Source organism: Pelecanus crispus, chromosome 11, assembly GCF_030463565.1.
Source record: "Pelecanus crispus isolate bPelCri1 chromosome 11, bPelCri1.pri, whole genome shotgun sequence".
NCBI lineage: Eukaryota > Metazoa > Chordata > Aves > Pelecaniformes > Pelecanidae > Pelecanus > Pelecanus crispus.
Window position 1 is genome coordinate 28,156,221 of NC_134653.1, and position 19,123 is coordinate 28,175,343.

At 62.3% G+C, this 19,123-nt stretch overlaps 1 protein-coding gene across 1 annotated transcript; it reads right to left on the minus strand.

The window, feature by feature from the left end:
* Positions 1-11,682: 11,682 nt before the first annotated feature.
* LOC104029033 (carbonic anhydrase 15) lies at positions 11,683-18,920 on the minus strand. Its single transcript, XM_075719204.1, has 8 exons — positions 18,854-18,920; positions 17,071-17,106; positions 14,614-14,784; positions 14,148-14,308; positions 13,327-13,419; positions 12,920-12,986; positions 12,560-12,726; positions 11,683-11,901 (listed from the first exon to the last, which is right to left on the minus strand). Exons 1-8 carry the CDS (start codon positions 18,918-18,920, stop codon positions 11,683-11,685), a joined length of 981 nt encoding a protein of 326 aa, XP_075575319.1.
* Positions 18,921-19,123: the final 203 nt, after the last annotated feature.

The window sequence follows — 19,123 nt, forward strand, 5'->3', positions numbered from 1 at the left end:
GGGTTGCCACGTGTCCCAGCAGGCACCTTCTGCGGACACCTCTCAGGGCACAGGAGGGATGAGCAGACCCCCGGCGGCCTGGCCATGGGTGTGACCCCCAGTGAGGCACAGAAGTCAGCCCCCCTCAGGGCAGCCCCCATGCCCATCCCAGGGACCTGGGCCCCCACCACCGCCATGGCTCCTCCCTGCACCCTGCCAGCAATCGGCTGCCTTGGGAAGGCTGGGGGCCAGCCAGCACCTTCACCGTGGGATGGGCATTCCCGCGTTGGCCTTGCCTGGGGCAAAGCCCCCAGCAACTGGCAGGAGAAAGCACTGCTCTCTGCCGCACTGCCAGCCGTGTGTCCTCCCTGCTGCGTCCATCTGTCCTGCCCACCCCAGTGCTTCTGTCCTGTCCACCTCAATGCCTCCATCCATCCTACCCACCCCAACGCTTCCATCCATCCCCGAAAGCTCTGATGGAGCTGCCCACCCCAGCTCTTTAATGCTCTTTTTTACCCAGCCATTCAGCAAACATTTGAGGATTTCTCAGGAACTGAAGCCAAAACAAAACCAAAAATCTGCCAAACTCAAGCTCTACAAGATCTAAGGGGGCAGTTTCTGCTCTCTGCATTGTTCTTGGTCTGGCAAAATATCTAAGGGAGTGGAGCCTCCCAGGAAATGAGCACTGCACCAGCAATCCCAAACTTGCCAGGAGACCAAACACCAAAGAGAAACTTTGAGTGGAATTAAGTTTCTTTCATCCATCTCTTGCTCACGTGGACATGCCAGGGTGGGCAGTGATGGCCTGGACATAGTACTGGTCTTGCTGCTGGCAAAAGGAGCCCCGTGTCCCCCACCACTGGTGGGGACCTCCCAGCGATGGCAACACAGTGTTTTAGCAGTTCAGAAGACTTTATTCTGATGGGAAGATGCTGCGAATTACTCAGATAAGGTGCTTTTTCCAGCATGTATTTCTGCAGGGTGTGCAGCTCTCCAGCCAGCTCTGTGTCCGCAGTCATATCCGCAGCACCAGCCCAAGGCTCCCACCTGGAGCAGCATCCCCGTCCCTGTTGCCATCCCTCCCCATTGCTGTTGGAGCTCCCCACTCCATCCTGTCCCCATGCCCAAACCTCTCCCCCTTGCCCTGCCTATGTCCCCTGCACCCAGGCGTCACCTAAACAAACACTGCCACCAAGCTCATGCTGGCTCTGCGTAGACGGCCATGACTTCTTCACCCCGCCACCCCATTCGCAAGCTGGCATTGTCTCCACGTGCACTAAAATCAGCTTTTGCCAAGCAGCAGGGCTGTTTGCAGCGGCCATTTCACTCTCGCTGCCTGGCAACGCTGCAGCCCCTGGGGACGGTGGGGCACTTGAGGTGCACTGAGTGCCCCAGGCCTCAGCCAGCCTGTCTCCCTGCCCGCACACCACCAAAGGGGGTCATCCCAACTGGTGCAGGCAGGGGCTCAGCCCCCGCAGCACAGCCCCACTCTGACCCCCAGCAAAGCCTCACTCCTCACTGTGCCTGGGGCCACCCCAGGGTGCCCCACTCTGGGGCTGCTGGAGTTTCCCCAGCTGCACCAGGCATTTTGTCCTTGCCAGGGGACAGCTCGAGCCTTCCCCAGGCACCCCAAGCAGCTCCAGGAATGCATGCCAGCCCTGTGGGGATGGGTGCCAGCCCTGTGGGGGCCATGGGCACTGTGCAGTCCTGGCAGGGCACAGACAGGAGGGCCAGGGGGGGACATGAGCACTGGTCTGCCCCAGCCCTCCTTCCCTCCTGGTTTTTGGCAGGGAGCTGGCAGCAGAGCCTGGACCCCACCACAGGTGCCAAGAGGCACCTCATGCTCCAAAACAACTTTATTGGCTTTATTCTGCTCCCCAGCTGGGCAAGGGAGACCCTGCCACAGCACAGACCCATGCCTGGGGCAAACCCCCTATCCATCACCCTGCACAGGGGACTGCGCCAACAGAGGCAGTTCCAGTGTCCCTGCCCATGTGTGGGGTGACAGGCTTGTTGTTTTCCTAGGAAACGCCATCCCTCCATAGCAAACCCATACCCAGGCTGGATCACAGCCCCCTGGGCTGCCACTGGCTCCAGGGAAGGAGCCAGCAGAGGGATGGATGCTCAGCCTGCATTGCAGCAGGGAAAGGGAGGAAGGGCGATGGAGACACCTGTCCTGATGTGTTTCAAGATGAGCTCCTTTAAGACACAGTTCCCTGGGCAGAGAGAGCCTGCAGCAGCAGAGTCGGCAGAGTTGGTCCTGGGGAGCTGCGGGGCTGCGGCAGGGGGTCTGGGAGGCGAGGGTCCCTGCAGCATGGCCGCACGCGCCCAACCTGGCTCATTGCTGGGGGACATGGACTCAGAGACGGCACCAGCTCTTTTGCCCCGGCATTGAGCCCCTTTCCACAGGCAAGCGAGGTTATTCCCCAGCAAACCCCATGCATCCTCATCCCCGGACTCATGGTGCTGCCGGGGCTTTCACGGGGGAGAGCTGCTGCCCAGGTTTCTGCCAGCCAGAAATGCCCAGGGACTGAGACCTGTTGCCAGGAAGGATGCTTGCTTTTTTTCCACTGAAAAAGCTGAAGTCTCAGTAATTACTGATTCCGGTAGTTGGCAAATCACACCCTTAAGCAGTGGTTGAGGCTGGAGTGAAAGACAGGGTAACACAAGAGTCCCCATTCCAGCCATGCTGCCAGGTTTTACCCTGCTAAATGCCACATTTTGAGGGGGTGGCTGGTGGGGAGGGGGACAGCAGGGCAATGCTTTTATGGGGCCTGAAATCCATCTCGACATCCCATGGGTAAAGGCTATCCATCGGTTACAGGACATCAGACTGAGCTTTTCATGGGTTCAGTTTGGGGCAGGTCCTGCTGGGCCACGAGCTGGGGTCTCGCTTTGGCTCAGGTCTGGGCAAGCAGAGCACAGGCATACCTCTCACTCCTGGGGCAGGATATATCACTAATTATTGCTTAAACGATTTTGCTAAATTCTTTCTGTAAGCAACAACTGGCAAGGAAAAACCTGCTGAATTATAGATCAGTGGCCCTGGCCCTCCCCAGGGCCCCCATACGCCCCCACCGCCCACAGCATGGCAAATTTTCAGCCACCTTTTTACACATAATGAGTCCTTCAACAGGGCTAGAGAGCCGCTGTTGGGAATCACACTGGGATGTGGGGCCTGATCTAGCCCCCAGTGGGGAGGGAAGTGGTGCCTGGGAAGAAAAGGCACATCCCACTCCCACAGCCACCCTCAGTGGGATTTTCTGGTGAGCAAATGTGCTCAGCGAAACCGAAACCTGCGCCTCTCCCCAGCTGCAGCTCTCAGTCTTGCTCTGCCGTCTCCGGTGCTGTAATTTTAAACAGTAATTTAATTTTTTGTTTTCCCGGCTCACCATTAATTTTAAATGGAGGGGGATCTAATTTAGTCAATGAGATGCTTCACGAAGGCTTTAATTAGCTGCAAATAGAGGCAGCGGGTCTCACGGCGGGGTCAGGGCTTGGCGGGAGCTGCGCTCCCAGGCTGAGGCTTGCAGGCGAGAGCTTAGCAAGGCCTTCAGGGGGGTTTAATAAACCCCGGTGTTTAGATTCTTTGGGCTTTGGAGGGGTCCCATAGCTGAGACCAGAGGGAGGTATGTAGGGATGCAGGTAGAGGGGTGTGGGGCCACGGGAGGTCTTGTAACTCTTGCCCCAAAACAACCTCACCCAGCTCCAGAGGGCAAAGCTCTGCTCCGGTCCCTAAACCCTGCCCTGGGGCAAGGGCAGCTCCTGCGCCCATGGCCTTGCACTTGGGGGTGGCCATGCCAGAACCCCTCCACAGAGGCCACCTCTGGCCAGGTTTGTGCCTCTAAAACCAGCCCTGGTTTGCTTTTTTTTATTGCATATTATTTGGTGATTTCCCCAGGCCATAGCGAGCCCCAGCATCTCGTGCTAGGAGGATTTGGGGTCTCCCTTTGTGGGGACGTGGCAGGAGCAGAGTGAGTGCACCTGGGGGCTGATGAAACACCTCGTCTGGAGAGACATGGGCGACGTGGCGCAGCCGGAGGGGCCGGGGGGTCCCGCCCGCCCTCCCCACCGCAGCTGCAGCCACCCAAACAGCCACCATTCTTGGAGGTAGCAGGGCTGAAACTCGAAAGCAAGAGCTGGGGATGAAAATAGCCCCAGCTCAGGCTGGGGAGAGCGGGGCAGAGCCAGACCTCACTGGGGTGGCCGTAGGAGGACGTCACGAGTCCCCCTGATTTGGCTCTGCGGCTGTGCCAAGCTCAGGTGACGCCCAACAGCCTCTGCCCTGCCTGAGCCGGGGGGTGCAGGCCCTGAGCACCCAGAGTGGGCGCTGGTGGCTCCTGCACCCCGTCCCAACATCCCCCCACTCACGTAGCCACCTCCTCCGAAGGGTCTGGGGTAAGGCTGTGCAGAGCCCAGGCTGTGCCACGCCAGCCCTGGCCCCCCCCGGCCCCCCCAGCCGGCACCGCCGTGCAGCTGTGCGGCTGCGGGGCATCCCCCAGCTAAATTTACTCCTCACTCACCACAATCTCCAATCAGAAACTCAAAGGGGGGGGCCAAAAAAAGGAAGCGAAACCATCTCCAGTGGGTGCTGACGTGTGAAGGCGAGCGGGTGCCACGCAGACGAGCCCCAAGTTGTCTCAGCACCAAGATGGTTGCTGGCTCTTTGCTGTGGTGAGCTTTGCTCCTGCCTCTCTGTCACCTCGTGGGGCCGTCAGCCACTGAAGCAGGGGGGACAGGTTTTGGGGCAGCCTGAAGCTGCCAAAAATTGGCAGGGTCGGTGGGTGGGGGGGGACCAGGGGCCCACTGGGGGCTGGTGCCGGGGCTGGCGGGGCTGGGTGCCTGTGCCAGGGTGCAAGTACCCAGCCCGGCGTCACCCCTCCTGACTCCTGGAGGGTCGCTGGCAGGGCCCTGCCCAGGGGGGTCTCACCCAGCAGAGTGGTCCCTGCCCCAGTGTGGGGTGTCCCAGCTGCTGCACATGCACATGCATGCACACGCATGCACACACTTGCCAATGTGTGCACACAAACTTGCATGCACACAGTTGCATATGCATGCACACACACACACACTCCTGCACACCTCCCCGTGATCCCAGAACATCCAGGCCCCCCAGTTGGGCACTGCTGACTCCACACACATGGGGTTCAAGGCCAGGGGACATCCCAGGGACCAGGGAACAACAGGGACCAGGGATATCCTGGGGACATGAGGATATGCTGGTGCTGATACTGCTCAGCTCGTGGCCTTGTCCCCCTGTACCACGGCCACAGGAGGACCAGCCTGGGGCCTCCTGCTACCACCCCACTGCTGGGTCACTCCAAATCCTCTCTCATTAACTGAATTAAAACAATCAGTCTCTTCCTCCTGCCAGGCAGCCCCTTAGGTGGGCTCGTCCATCAGTCTGACCTGCCATGAGATGCATGGGGCAGCCTCCAGAATCCCACAATATGGGGCAGATTTCCCTGAATTTGGGAAATAAAATAGAGCTTTTGACTGAATAAAATGTGGGTTATAAATTATAAAGTACAGGTTATGAATTATAAAATACTATGAAACAACCCCTCAGGCAGCCCTGACCCAGCTGGGTACAGCCACAGAGCCCAAAGCTGAGCTTTATCACCCTGCAACTGAAAGGGAATTAAATGAAATAAATAAATGTTTGAGGCTGGCGTGGTCAAAAACACGACCTGAGCAATCAAGCCCACTTGTGAAGAAGAGAGCATTTGCATAGTTCTGTCAAAACAGCAACCGCCGGGGCATGCAGCTGGCAGCCGGCAGGAAGGCACCGGGAGGGTTGGCCAGACCCCTCGCTGGGGTTTTTATTTATATGTGTATTAAACCCTAGCCACAGCCTGGGGAGAGGTAAACAGCCCCAAAGATAAATGCTCAGGCTTGCAAACAGGTTGTAAACAAGCTGAACCAACTCAGAAATAAACACCTTTCAGCTGCTTCAAAATATTTATCATCTCAAGTTTAGCATGATAATAAAATAAACCTCCCAGCGGAGCTTCAGCCCTGGTCTGGGGACCAAGCAAACCTTTGTTTTCTGCTCATATTCGGTGTAAACAGCCACGTCTCCCCAGGCAGGTGTGCTGATAGAGAGGTTTGATCACAGGGCTGGTACTACCCATCTGGAGAAATATGGTCATTAAGTTTCAGCCCTTGTTAGGACTCCCAAGATGGGGGTTTTTTAGCTTAATGGTAAGAAATTTCTAGGTAGGGAACACTGGTGGCAGGCTGACAGCAAGGCAGTGGCAGTGGTGGCTGACGGGTGCGATGGAGGTGGCTGCTGCGATCCTGGCCAGGCCCTCGGGAGGGAACAGAAGCGTTTGACTCAGCCAGTTAGGGAGGACTTTAAGCCAAATTTGGTTTTCTCCCCCTCCACAGCCTGCCCGGGTGAGCGGTGCCAGTGCCACAGCTTTTGCTGCCAGCATGGGGGGGACCGGAGGGGAAGGTGGGGTGCACCCTGGGGCTGGATTCTGCACCCTAGCCAGTGCCACCCTCACCGCCAGCCTCCCCACCCTGAGCAAATGACGCTGGCCCCAGCTGCAGCACAGGCCCAGCCCTTTCCCCTTCTTCTGCAGCCATGGCGGGGGAAGAACATCAGGTTCAAGCATTTCAGCCATGTTTTGGGCACTTACGGCCGGGCACCCCAAGCTGGCTGTGGGCAGGGGATGCCGACACGCATCGCCGGCCTCCCGGCTGAGCTGGTGCTCTCCCCAGGCAGGTGTGCCAACCGCAGCCCCGCTGCTCGGGAACAGCCTTTGCTAAAATTATAGCCTGGCCGAAAACAAGAGCCTGCTTCGGCCAAACACCAGCTGGGAGACAGGAATAGCCCCGGCCCCGGCACGCACCGCTTCCTCGGCACAAACTTTCCAGCACGTGGCACCCAGAGCATCACTGCCCGGCTGTGCCACAGGCAGGGCTGGAGGCGGGAAAAGCCATTTTTCAGCCCCATTTCAGCAATGGTTCTTGGGTGTGTGGGGGTTCCAGGTCCTTTTCCTGGGCAGCCAGGTCAGCCCAGCATTCCCAGCATGAGGTACAGCACCTCCCCAGATTCGGGGTCCCAGCAGGCCACATGGTGTGTGCTGAGCCCTCAGGGTGGTTTTGCTGTCCGGCTGTACAGAGGGCCCCAGCTGCCAGACCCTGCCTGGTGCCACTACCGTCCTCTGCCAGGGGCACTGTGGCCGGCTGGGATGGGTTCCCCAGGGGATGGGGACCCTGAGCACAGGGGTATCAGCTCCCAGGGCTCCTGCCAGGCATTTCAGGCCCCTGCTGCTCTTGGAGAGCCACAGCCTTGTGCCCTTGATGGACCCCCTGGGCAGGCAACATCTGGCCCCACTGCTCCGGTGCCCCTCACAGCCTGGCCTGGTGCTGGAGTGGACTGGTGGACTGCAGGCATTTGGGGCTCACTGTGGCTGAGCAGGTCCCACCATGCTCTGCAGCTGAAATCGCCACTCATGCCTGCTGGGCCTGTGGCCACCCTGGGCTGGACCGGGCACATTTGTGGGGTGGCCTGTGGGTGCAAGGGTGCACCCGCAGCCTGTGGGTGCAAGGAGCTGGGGCTAGGCCGTGCAGCAGGGCAGGGGGGACTGGGGCACAGGGGGAATGTTGGGACACGAAGGGACACGGGGGCACAGACAGCATGGAGGACACAGGGGAAACATGGAGGAGGACGGGGGGCACAGTGGGAAACAGGGGGACATGATGGGATGCGGGAAGAAACAGAGAGCTCAGTGGAGGAGGTAGAGTGGGGGCACGGGGGCCGGGGAGAATGGGGGCCAGGGAGCACGGGGGCACAGGGGCCAGGGAGCATGGGGGACAGGGAGCACGGGGAGCACAGGGGCCAGGGAGCACGGGGGACAGGGAACACAGGGAGCATGGGGGCCAGGGGGCACGGGGAGCACGGGGGACAGGGGGCACGGGGAGCACAGGGGCCAGGGAGCACGGGGGACAGGGAACACAGGGAGCATGGGGGCCAGGGGGCACGGGGGCCAGGGAGCACAGGGAGCACGGGGAACAGGGGGACAGGGGGACAGGGGGCACGGGGGCACAGGGACCAGGGAGCACGGGGGCCAGGGGGCACGGGGGCCAGGGGGCACGGGGAGCACGGGGGCCAGGGGGCACGGGGGCCAGGGGGCACAGGGGACACGGAACACAGGGAGCATGGGGGCCAGGGGGCACGGGGGCCAGGGAGCACAGGGAGCACAGGGGCCCGGGGGCACGGGGGACAGGGAGCACAGGGAGCACGGGGGCCCGGGGGCACGGGGGACAGGGAGCACAGGGAGCACAGGGGACAGGGGGACAGGGGGACAGGGGGCACGTGGGCACAGGGACCAGGGAGCACGGGGGCCAGGGGGCACGGGGGCCAGGGGGCACGGGGAGCACGGGGGCCAGGGGGCACGGGGGACAGGGAACACAGGGAGCATGGGGGCCAGGGGGCACGGGGGCCAGGGAGCACAGGGAGCACAGGGGCCCGGGGGCACGGGGGACAGGGAGCACAGGGAGCACGGGGGCCCGGGGGCCCAGGGGACAGGGAGCACAGGGAGCACGGGGGACAGGGGGCCTGGGGAGCACGGGGAGCACGGGGGACAGAGGTCCAGGGGGCACGGGGGCACAGGGACCAGGGAGCACGGGGGCCAGGGGGCACGGGGGCCAGGGAGCACGGGGAGCACGGGGGCCAGGGGACACGGGGGCACAGGGGCCAGGGAGCACGGGGGACAGGGGGCACAGGGGACAGGGAGCACGGGGAGCACGGGGGACAGGGGGCACAGGGGACAGGGAGCACGGGGAGCACGGGGGACGGGGGCACAGGGGACAGGGAGCACAGGGAGCCCGGGGGACAGGGGGCACAGGGGACAGGGAGCACGGGGAGCACGGGGGACGGGGGCACAGGGGACAGGGAGCACGGGGGACAGGGGCACAGGGGACAGGGAGCACGGGGAGCACGGGGGACAGGGGGCACAGGGGACAGGGAGCACGGGGAGCACGGGGGACGGGGGCACAGGGGACGGGGAGCACGGGGAGCCCGGGGGACAGGGGGCACAGGGGACAGGGAGCACGGGGGACAGGGGGCACGGGTGGCGGTGGCGCGCGGGACGGGGCTGCCCGGTGCCCGCACAGCCAGGAGGCGGGCGCCCCCTGGCGGCCTCCGCAGCGCTCCGGCAGCTGCGCCCTGCCAGGCTCCGCTGCCCCGGCGCCCCCTGGCGGCCCCTGTGCCCCGTGGCGGCGGAGCGGCGCCGGGCCCGGCCCGGCCGGGACACGGGAGGGGGCTGCGGGGGAACACGGGTGGCGACACGGGGGCGGGGGGGGGGGGGGGGCACGGCTAGCCTGAGGTCCCCGAGTCGGTGGCTGCCCGCGGGCACACGGGCCGAGCGTGGCCCCACGCCTGAGGTCTCTCCCCGGCCTGACGCCCCGCACGGCGGCGGCAGGTGGCCGGGGCCGTGACCCGGCTGACGAGGCCTTAAGGAAAGGGCCGCACACGGCCCTGAGCGAGGCTGCCGCTTCCAGCCGGCGCCAGCCGGAGCCTGGCGGGAATCACCGCGCTGGGCCATGGCCGCCACCACGCCGGCGGCAGGCGGCTGCGGCAGCCCGTGCTCAGTGTCCGAGAGGAAATGGGCTCTAGCTGCGCCAGGGGAGGTTTAGGCTGGAAATTAGGAGAAATTTCTTCACGCAAAGGGTAGTCAAGCGTTGGAACAGGCTGCCCAGAGAGGTGGTGGAGTCACCATCCCTGGAAGCGTTCAAAAAACGGGTAGATGTGGCACTTTGGGACATGGTTTAGTCTAGTCTACCCTTGATTGGTTTAGTGTGGACTTGGTAGTGTAGGTTAATGGTTGGACAGGATGATCTTAAAGGTCTTTTCCAACCTAAACGATTCTATGATTCTATTCTATGATTCTATGATTCCTGCGTCTGCTGCACGCCCAGCGGCACCCGGCACCCCAGGGCACGAGCACCAGCTCTGCCCTCCCCTCTCCGCACTAGGGCGGCTGCTCCAAGACCCCCAGACCTGAGCTCTGGGGCGGGTGTACAGAGCCCCAGCACCTGCAGGTGGGGCTCATCCCCAGCACCCCGGCGTGGGGATCACAGGGTCTTCCGCTGGGGCCCTTCACCCCTGGAGTTGCCTCTTCCCTGCTGTGGGCTTCAGAGGGAGCCCAAGCCTCGCGCCAGGAGGATGCTCAGGCCCCCTGCACCCATGGGTGCCACAGCCGCCCCTTGGGCTGGAGACCTGCACTGGCAGCAGTTTCCCCCCAGAAATGATGAAAACCTCAACCTGCCACACTCTGCTCCCAGATAACAACCTGTGCTCTTACACCCATAATTCAGGAGGAGACGGGAACACGCCTCGAGCTTCAGCACATTAATTATGAACCACCCCATTCTCCCGGGCCCTGGCTCTGCCCCTGCCCTATCAGGCAACGCAGGAGCAGCGCTGGCAGCTGCAGCTATTTTTGCCAGCGTAACATTAGCTCCCTGGAAAGAGCCATCGGTTCCCTGCATCCTTGTCCTGGTTTCAGCTGGGATAGAGTTAATTTTCTTCCTAGTAGCTGGCATAGTGTTGTGTTTTGGATTTAGCATGAGAATAATGTGATAACACACTGATGTTTTAGTTGTTGCTAAGCAGTGTTTATACTAAGTCAAGGACTTTTCAGCTTCCCATGCTCTGCCAGCAAGGAGGTGCACAAGAATCTGGGAGGGAGCAAAGCCAGGAGAGCTGACCCGAACTGGCCAAAGGGCTATTCCATACCATATGACATCATGTTCAGTATATACACTGGGCGGGGGGTTGGCTGGGGAGCAGTGATTGCGGCTCAGGGGCTGGCTGGGCATTGCTCAGCAGGTGGTGAGTGGTTGCATCATTTGTTTTTGCTGGGTTTTGTTCCTCTCTTTCTTTTTTGTTGTTTACCTTTTCATTACAATTTTTTATTATTGTTGTTGTTATTTTCTTTCAATTATTAAACTGTTCTTATCTCAACCCACGAGTTTTCTTACTTTTGCCCTTCTGATTCTCTCCCCCATCCCACCTGGGGGGAGGCTGAGCAAGTGGCTGTGTGGTGCTTGGCTGCCGACTGGGGTTAAACCACAACAGTCCTGCCCCAGGACACTGAGGGGGTCCTGTGTCCCCGAGGACAGCCCCATCCCTCCGTCAGCCAGCCCTGACCCTGAGGAAAGCAGGGCAGCGTCTGCAAGTACAGGGTCTGCAAGGACCCTGAGCCACCCACAGGGCCAGGATTTGGCCCTGAGGATTTATTGCTCAGGGATGAGAGGGGGAGTCTCATACCCACCTGCAGAGCCCTACACAGGGTCAGCGTCCCCGAGTGCCACCCAGACACCATCCCCCAGCTCCCTCCCCTCCCCCATGCCAAGCACCCCACCTCAGCAACACCGAAGGGACACAGAGCCAAAGAGGCAGCGACCCACAGCCACCGGCGAGGACCTCGACTTTATTCCAGCACCTCCAGCATCCCCTCCTGGTGACTCCCACCACCTGGCTACAGGGGCATCACAGGGAGGCTCCGGACTTGTGGAGATTCACCTCTGCAGACATCCAGGTTTGCAAAATCTTTGCCCAGCTGAGGTCTCAATGTGCTTTTTTGTTATTTTTTTCCCATTTACCCATGAACCAGATGTGTTGCTGCCCTGTCACCATTGCAGCAGGGTGATGCTCGTGTGAAGACTGGTGAAAGGCTGGGCCAGACCCTATGGGGTTGGCGAGAAGGGGCCGAGCAGGGCCAGGAGGAGCAGGGGGGAGAGGAGCTGGTGGTGGCCCCCATGAGGAGACCCACCACTGGCTGTGGCTGCCCTGGAGGCAAAGATCTTCCGGCTGCGGAGCGGCTGCGGTGGGCGGAAGTTGTTGGTCATTTTTAGGAGCGTGGAGCCAGTGGCTGGGAAATGGAGGGTGCTGACGAATGCCTGCAGCTGTGCAGGGGGAGAGGTAGGGTGGGCAGCTGCTTCGCCGGGCTCCCTGAACCCCACCTGCTTGCAAGCCCCCTTTTGTGCTGCCCCGCTGCCAATGGCACAGAACCCATGGCATGGCCCCGTGCTGGTGGGCGTCCTCTGACCACCACTCACCGCTCTCCCAAAACCAGACACGAAAGGTAAGTACACGAGCCAGGGCCTTGCAAGGATCAGCTCTTGAGTTTTAAAGGAGCTAATTGTGTTTCACTGCCTGTGCTGAGCACTTAAAGAGCAGCTGGCCCACGACACCCTCAAGGAAATACGTCTACTAAGATGCTTGGGCAGCAGAGGAGAACTCACACCAGCCAGCCAGGCAGCCGCCCACCCACCCACCTCCTTGGAGCATCTTCTGAGCTCCAATGGTTCACTCCCATTTCACTTCCTGAATACCGGGGCTGGGTGGGAGAGCTCTATGTGCAGGACTTCTCCCCACTGGCAGGTGGCCATGGCTCTGTTACTTAACCCTCATAAAATTAATTAATTGCCAGGTTGCTGGGAGCATTATTGTAGAGATGACTTTCCCTGTGCTCTTGCTTAGGGGTCAGGGAGAGCAAGGAGAGGGCTGCCCGGGGGCTCCAGCCCTTTGGGCGCTGGAGCGTGGGGCTGCACACACCGGTACCTGCTCCTGGCCGATCTCCACCGGCTCCTCGAAGACAGTCCAGACAACAACCTCACTGCAGTCAGGGGTGGTGAGGGACCCCTGGTAGCGGTAGTACCTGGAGAGCCGGCCGGCGCGTGGCAGCAGGGTGCTCAGGCGGAAGGTGGAGGCCAAATCCACTGAGTCCCCTGCAGGGTGAGACACGGGCACTCAGCCCATCCTGTGCCGGGGGCACGGTGAGGACAGCAGGGCCACCCCCAGCAGTTTCTCTTCAGCCAGACAGCCCCACGGACTGGCAGGTCCCCCCCAGGGTGCACCCCTGCCCTCCTGCACTGGGGTCTCTCCCCTTTCTGCCCCTGCCCCAATGAGGAGGCGACTCACCAGCGTGGGAGACGTTCCTCAGCCCTGCCACGATGGTGTTGTAGTTGGTGTTAGGGGTTTCGGAGACCTGCGGAAGGGGAGAGTAAGCAGCTGGGGCAGGGCAGAGCCGGGTCATCCTGCACCGTCAAGCATCTGCAGGCAGAGCCAGCCCCGGCCCCCCATCGCCACAGAGCAGGGGTGGGGATGGGTGAGCTCCCAGCTGGCACCCCCTTGCACGAAGCCGGCGGGGGGCGGGTCATGGCACCTTTCACCACTGAGGTTCCTCAGCACCTCCTGGCCTTGACCCAGCCTTCCTGCCCCTTCTCGCTCCCTCAGAGCAGCCGTACAATGCTCCACCAGCTGCACCGCGAGCAGCCTGTACCCGGGGGGTCCCCTCCCACCAGCAGCATGAGGCCCTGCAGACCCACCTGGAAGAAGAAGCCAAGGACGGCCAGCCCATTGGGATGCCCCTTGGCCTCCGCCAGTGTCCGGTACTTGACGTTGATGTGGACAATGTGCAGCTGGGGAAAGCACGAAGGGGTCAAGTGTGGGCAACTGCCCCCAGCCGAAACCCTGGCAGTGGGGCACTCGTCCATGGATCTCCCTGGCCAGCCTGGGGCTGCCGGACGCTGAGCCAACCACCCCCCAGGCCCTCCAACCACCCTCCTTGTCCCATGGGTGCTTCCGCAGGGCAGCCGCTCAGAGGATCAAAGCACCCCAATGAAGCAAGCATCCTTTGAAGGGGGCGGGGAAAGGGAGCCAGCAGTCCCAGGGCACCCTCCAACCGCAATACATAAATTTTACTCTCCTCTGGCAGATAATTAATATTTTAGAGGCGCAGAGCCTCTTTCACCCAGAAGGATCTCGACACGCTTGGCACAGCATGCTCCTGCGCGCTCTTGCTTGCATTCACTGACTCAGCGTGCAGTCCTGGCGGGGCGCAGAGCCCTCCAAACCCTGCTAAGTGCCTCTGACAAGGCGGCTTGGACCATGCACAGTAAAGACAAACCTTGAGTCTCATGTCAGCTGCTTTTTAACCACCCAGGTGCCCTGTGCAGTGGCTGTCCGTATCGCACCATCAGCGCAAGCCTGCAGTGACGGGGAGCACGGCCGAACCCACCGGTGCAGTGTCACCAAGCCCAGTCACCCTGCTGGGTGGCAGCCTTGGGATGCACCAGCATCACACCTACCCATCACACCAAGGACTTGGGCCACCCAGAGAGCCTGGTGGGTGCTTTTTCTTGCCTACCTCCATGGGGAGTTGGCGCCCATCGAGGGTGTGCTCGGAACCGTTCCCAGCCAGGCTGCCCCAGTGGAAGTGGAGCTGCAGTGCACGGTACGTGCCGGGGAGGCCTCCGCCGCTGATGGTGATGTGCTCAGAGGCCGACTCGCTCGCCAGGCTCACCATCACTGGAAGGGCAGCAGGAGAGTGTAAGGGTGGGGGTAAGGATGGGGGGCAGCTCCATCTCTCTCCCCTCAGCCCAGCAGACCTCAGGGTTCGTCCTTCCCAGGCTTCATCCCAGCACTAACACAAACCTGTGGGGCAGGAGCTGCCCCAGGACCCTGCAGCTCAAGGGCAGAGAGCAACCTGGAGCAGCAGCAGAGCTGAGCCCCAGCCAGGGCAGTGCCTGGGGGAGCCAGGGCAGTGCCTGGGGGAGCCAGGGCAGTGCCTGGGGGAGCCAGGGCAGGGGAGGGTGCCCGGCCGCAGCACGCACCTGTGTGCCCGTCATTTGCCAGCCTCCACTTGCCCGGGGGAGCCTGGTCGTAGCCCTCAAAGAGGATGTCCCCGAGGCCACCGTCCCGCTGCAGCCGGCGCCTGTCGATGTTCACGGGGGACTGCCTGTCGCCGCCGCACGTGGCTTTCAGCTCCTTCCAGTGGCTGGGACCTGCAGAGGAGGAGCAGGGGCACTTGGGCAGCCACTGAGCCACTGCTGCTCCCAGGGGGACACAAGGCTGAGGGTGGCCGGGTCCCCAGCCAGCCCTGCTGTCCCTGCCATGCTCGCCTGCATCCCGCGGGAGCTGCCCTGCCCAGCCAACCTTCCTCCCTATTGATGAGTGGGGGCTTATTGCAGCCTCATCCATAATTCAGCAGGATTTCCTCACAGGGCTGGGGGCTATATTTAGCCTGACAGCAGCATCCGTCCCTCCGCGCTGCCACTGGTGAAGGACAGGCTTTTCTCCCAGCCCCTGCTGCCATTCCCTGCAAGCAAGCCCCACCTGAGGGGCTGCGCCAGCCACCGTCCCCCCACGGCCCCTGGGCTGGGGCTCACGCCAGGGCTGGGCAGCGGGTTGCTCTACGCAGAGGCAGCAAACTACCCCATACAGCACCTGTGAGGGAAGGACAACTGAGAAGCGGGGACAGAGGACTTAAGGCCCATTCGCAGAGCACACAGTTTGGGTTTTAACCACATTTTACCCTACTCATACTGGTTTTGTCCAGTTGTGGCAGGTCACAGCACATCCTGGCCATGCAACTCATCCTGGGGCAAATCCCATGCGGGGTGCAAGGTGACAGCGCGATGCCCATCAGCAGCTGCTGGGGTGGGGGGCTCACCATGGCAGGAGCTGGGTGAGACCGCAGCAGCACTGGCAGCCGGCTGGGCCTGCTGCAAACCCACCACACTGCCTGGGCACTGTGAGTGGAGGTCCCCACAGCTGCCACCATGGCCAGGCCCCACACATCCCGTACCTGTGGCTCAGTGTCCCCATCCACCCCAGCACCATCTCTTCTTGCAATGCTCATTGTGGTCCATGGCCGTAGGACATAGCCAGCCACCCTGCTGGTCACTGCTCCAGTGCAGCTGCTGTGACTCCTAGCTCCCTCGCACGGTGGCCCCGGGGCAGCCTGAGCTGCAGATGCCTGGAGCAGAGGTGTTGGCACTGGGCACTGCCAGCAGCTGGCTGTGGTTCCGGCAGCTGAGCTGTGGTTCTGGCAGTGGAATGGGTGCTGCCCTTGGGTCTCCAGCCCCATCCACCCAGGGCACCCCCAGTCCCAGGGGAGCTCAGGGCATCCCTCCGCAGGCACCGCTGGCTCTGCTCTGGTGCCCATTGTGGTGGGCAGCCTTTGGCTGGCCCACACACCGTTACCCCCCCGTATGCCCTACAACCAGGGTCTGCGGGCCCCTTCCCCCAGCAGTGCCCCATGGCTCAGCTCTCGCCTTTACCTACCTTCCTCTTGCGCAGTCAAAACCACAGACACATGCTCCCCCCCACCTCCTGCCCCTCAGTCTCAGCCCTGTCTCCTTCCCTTCTCCTCTCATTACTCCAGGCAGCTTTTTGCCTGGAAACCCCAGGAGCTGCAGCCTGGCCGTGCCACCACCCCCCCCCCGGCACAGGGCTACTGGGTGACCCCACAAATTATCCAGTGCCTTCATTAAGGGACTGTTCCCCGCGGCCCTGCTGCGGGCACGTGGCCAGCTCCATGCTGCCCAAGCCGCTTCCCACTGGCCCTGCTGCCCTGCCAAAATCTGCCCTCGCTGCCGGCCTGATGAGGTTAATTTGCAGGTGACACCAAGTGTTGGTCTGGCAGGAAAAAGCAGAGGCCAGCGATTCACGGCCGATGTGCCACAGTGGCTGGGCACAGGGTGCGTGCATCTAAGAGCTATAAAACAGCTGGGCCGTAACGGCTGATTAAATGCTCGTTGATCCTTAATTAACCTTTTACAAGTTATTTGCATGCTTCGAGACAAAGCGTCCCCAGCCACGCTTCCCTTCTCCGGCACAGGCAGGCAGGGCTTGCTGCCTGCCCAAACAGAGCCATCCCTCCTCGAGCCAGGCCCCTGTGTCCCATGGACCCCCAGTGCCTGCACCTAACTGGGGTTGCTAATAGCATATTTTAAATCAGGGCTTTAATTTGCTTCTGGTGAAACAGGGGAGGCTAGTGCTGCCCAGGGAGCACCCACACCTGGCTGGGGTGGGCGGCCAGGGCCGAGCGGCTCCAAAGGGGCTCAGGCGCTTGTCTCCAGTCTCTACACCAGCACAGCTGAAAGTGAAGCACCTCTAACCGCTCCCACCTTGGTGTGATATGGGTGAATTCGCCTTCTCCAAGCCACGCTCCCCATGGTAGCCTCGCTGATGGTGCCCAGGGTGCCCTCAGCCGGGCACTGTGGGGAGATGTGGGGCCAAACCCTGCACAGCCCCAACACCCCCATCCCACACATGGCACTACTCACCGCATTCGGGGTCCTGCGAGTCATAACACCACTGCCCTGCGGGAGAGAGGAGAGCTCAGGGCAGGTGATGGACACAGGTACCCACTCCCCAAACCCACCCACGGCCTTGCCCAGCCCCCTGATGGTGAGGGCACCCCTCCTCACAGCCAGGGGTCCCGCCAGCGCTTGTGTTCATCCCGGTTATTCCTGGCACTGGTGTTTTCACACATTCGCACCCTCCCTACCTCCCCCAGCCGCTCCGCAGGGAAACCTCCCTCAGCATTGCTCCACTCCGCTCCGAGGCGGCCAAGCCTTGCTGCTTGCAGGGCTCCTTCCCCGGCTCCTGTGGGGCCATCCCTCCCTTACCCATCCTGAGGAGCCGAGGCAGCCCCTTGCCCCACATCTGGGTGAGCAGGGAGCTGAGGGGGGGCTGCTGCAGCCCTCCCCGGTGCTTCCGTGGCTCCCCGCGAGTGGGCTGGCAGCAGAAGGTGGTTGCTGGGGGCTGCAGCAGGCAGGGGGTGGCGGTGGGCAGGCCTGCGCCCACGCCGCGGGACGACGGCTCGCCCCGTCACTCATCACTCAGGGCCACCTCAGCCGGAGCTGCCGAACTCCCACCAGCATTGCTGCCCGTGCTCAGGGTGGCTACAGGGACCGCACGCTTGATGCCGGGTGCCGGTGCAGCAGATGCGGGGCTCCTGAGGGGGTTGCTGAAGGGATGCTGAAGGGATGCCCAGGAAGCCGAAGCACAGCTCCTGCTGCATGCACAGCCGCCCAGGGCCATCAGCTCTGCAATGGAGCCGGGGAGCGCACCTCTTCCCTCCTCAGCTCGCTGCCCTGCTCCTGGCAGGAGGCACATAGCTGGTGCCCGGGGTGCTGTCCAGGTCCAGTCTACGGGAACAGTCCCTGCCGATGGCTGAGGGGCAGTGCCAGCGGGCCGGCTGCAGGCAGGCTGAGCCACACTCTCGTGCCAGCCGCGGCCGCTCAGACCAGCAGGACGAAGGCAGCCCTGCCTGCCTCCACCTGTGCTGCTTGAGGCCCCAGCCTGCAGCACCGCATCCAACTCCTCGCTACAGCAATACAGGAGACACCAGCCCCAGAGGAGAGCCGGGAGCAGGACAGTGCAGGAATCAGAGGGTCCCCAGGACAGGGACCTCAGGCTTTCCTCCCTGTCCAGGGGGAAGCTGAGCTCCTGGGAGAACCTCGGATCCTCACCCACCAGCCCTCACCCGACCTCGAGCATCCTCCAGCAGGAGCCAGGGCAGCTCTCACTGCCACCAGCCTGGCCAGAAAGTAGGTGAGCACCCCAGCGCCTCGGCCCCGGGACAGCAGCTCTGGTTTGCTCGGAGGTTTCATCCTCGTCAGTGTTTCCTCGTGGTGCAGGTCTGTGGGGCAGATGGACTGAAGCCCAAGACCCAAATGCCCACCCACTCTGAGGGGACCCCGGCCTGGACACCTCCTGCCAGGACAGACAGCCCCAGGCAGGCTGAGACCTCCCAGAGCCTGGTGGCACAGCGGGGACCTCCTCCAGTGGGGAGGAGAGTGGTGGGAGGGCAGGAGATGGCTCCTGGGCCAGACCGGGTCCCCCAGTCCCTGCCTCCAGCCCTGCTGGCATGGCTGCCCCCAGCACCCCAGCCCCGCATCACCCCCCAGCACGTGGGAAAGGGAAGGGAATAAACAGGGCTGGCACAGGTGCACCCCAGCCCGGCACCCCGCGACCCCCCATCCTCTCCCACCACGGGGACCACCCGTTCCCTCCGGCCACCTCAGATGCCCGGGAGGAGGGTGGGCAGGTAAAGCATCTCACCTCCCGCGGCTGCTCGCACGACGAGAGGCAAAGTCAGAAAAGTTATCCCCAGCCCCTGCGTCCCCATGCTGGCGGCAGGGATGGGCAGCAGCGGGCAGGCAGCCCCACCGCGACGCCCCGTCCTCCTCCGCAGTGCGCCCGGGCAGGCGGCGGGGCTGGGGCGGGAGGCAGCGCTGCCAGCGCCCAGGCAGCCCGGAGAAATCCTCCGCTCCAGCCTGTGCACTGCTGTTAAATATTCATCACAAGGGCTGAGTTTTTAACTCCTCGGCT

What these genes read in the sequence shown, in the direction of transcription:
- LOC104029033 (XM_075719204.1), bottom strand. Translation starts at nt 18,920, where the DNA reads ATGGGGACGCAGGGGCTGGGGATAACTTTTCTGACTTTGCCTCTCGTC. An exon ending in CGTGCGAGCAGCCGCGGGAG is followed by an intron (nt 17,107 to 18,853) that starts GTGAGATGCTTT and finishes TCTCTCCCGCAG; the next exon opens with GGCAGTGGTGTTATGACTCG. An exon ending in TGGAGATCGGCCAGGAGCAG is followed by an intron (nt 11,902 to 12,559) that starts GTACCGGTGTGT and finishes CCCCCTGCACAG; the next exon opens with CTGCAGGCATTCGTCAGCAC.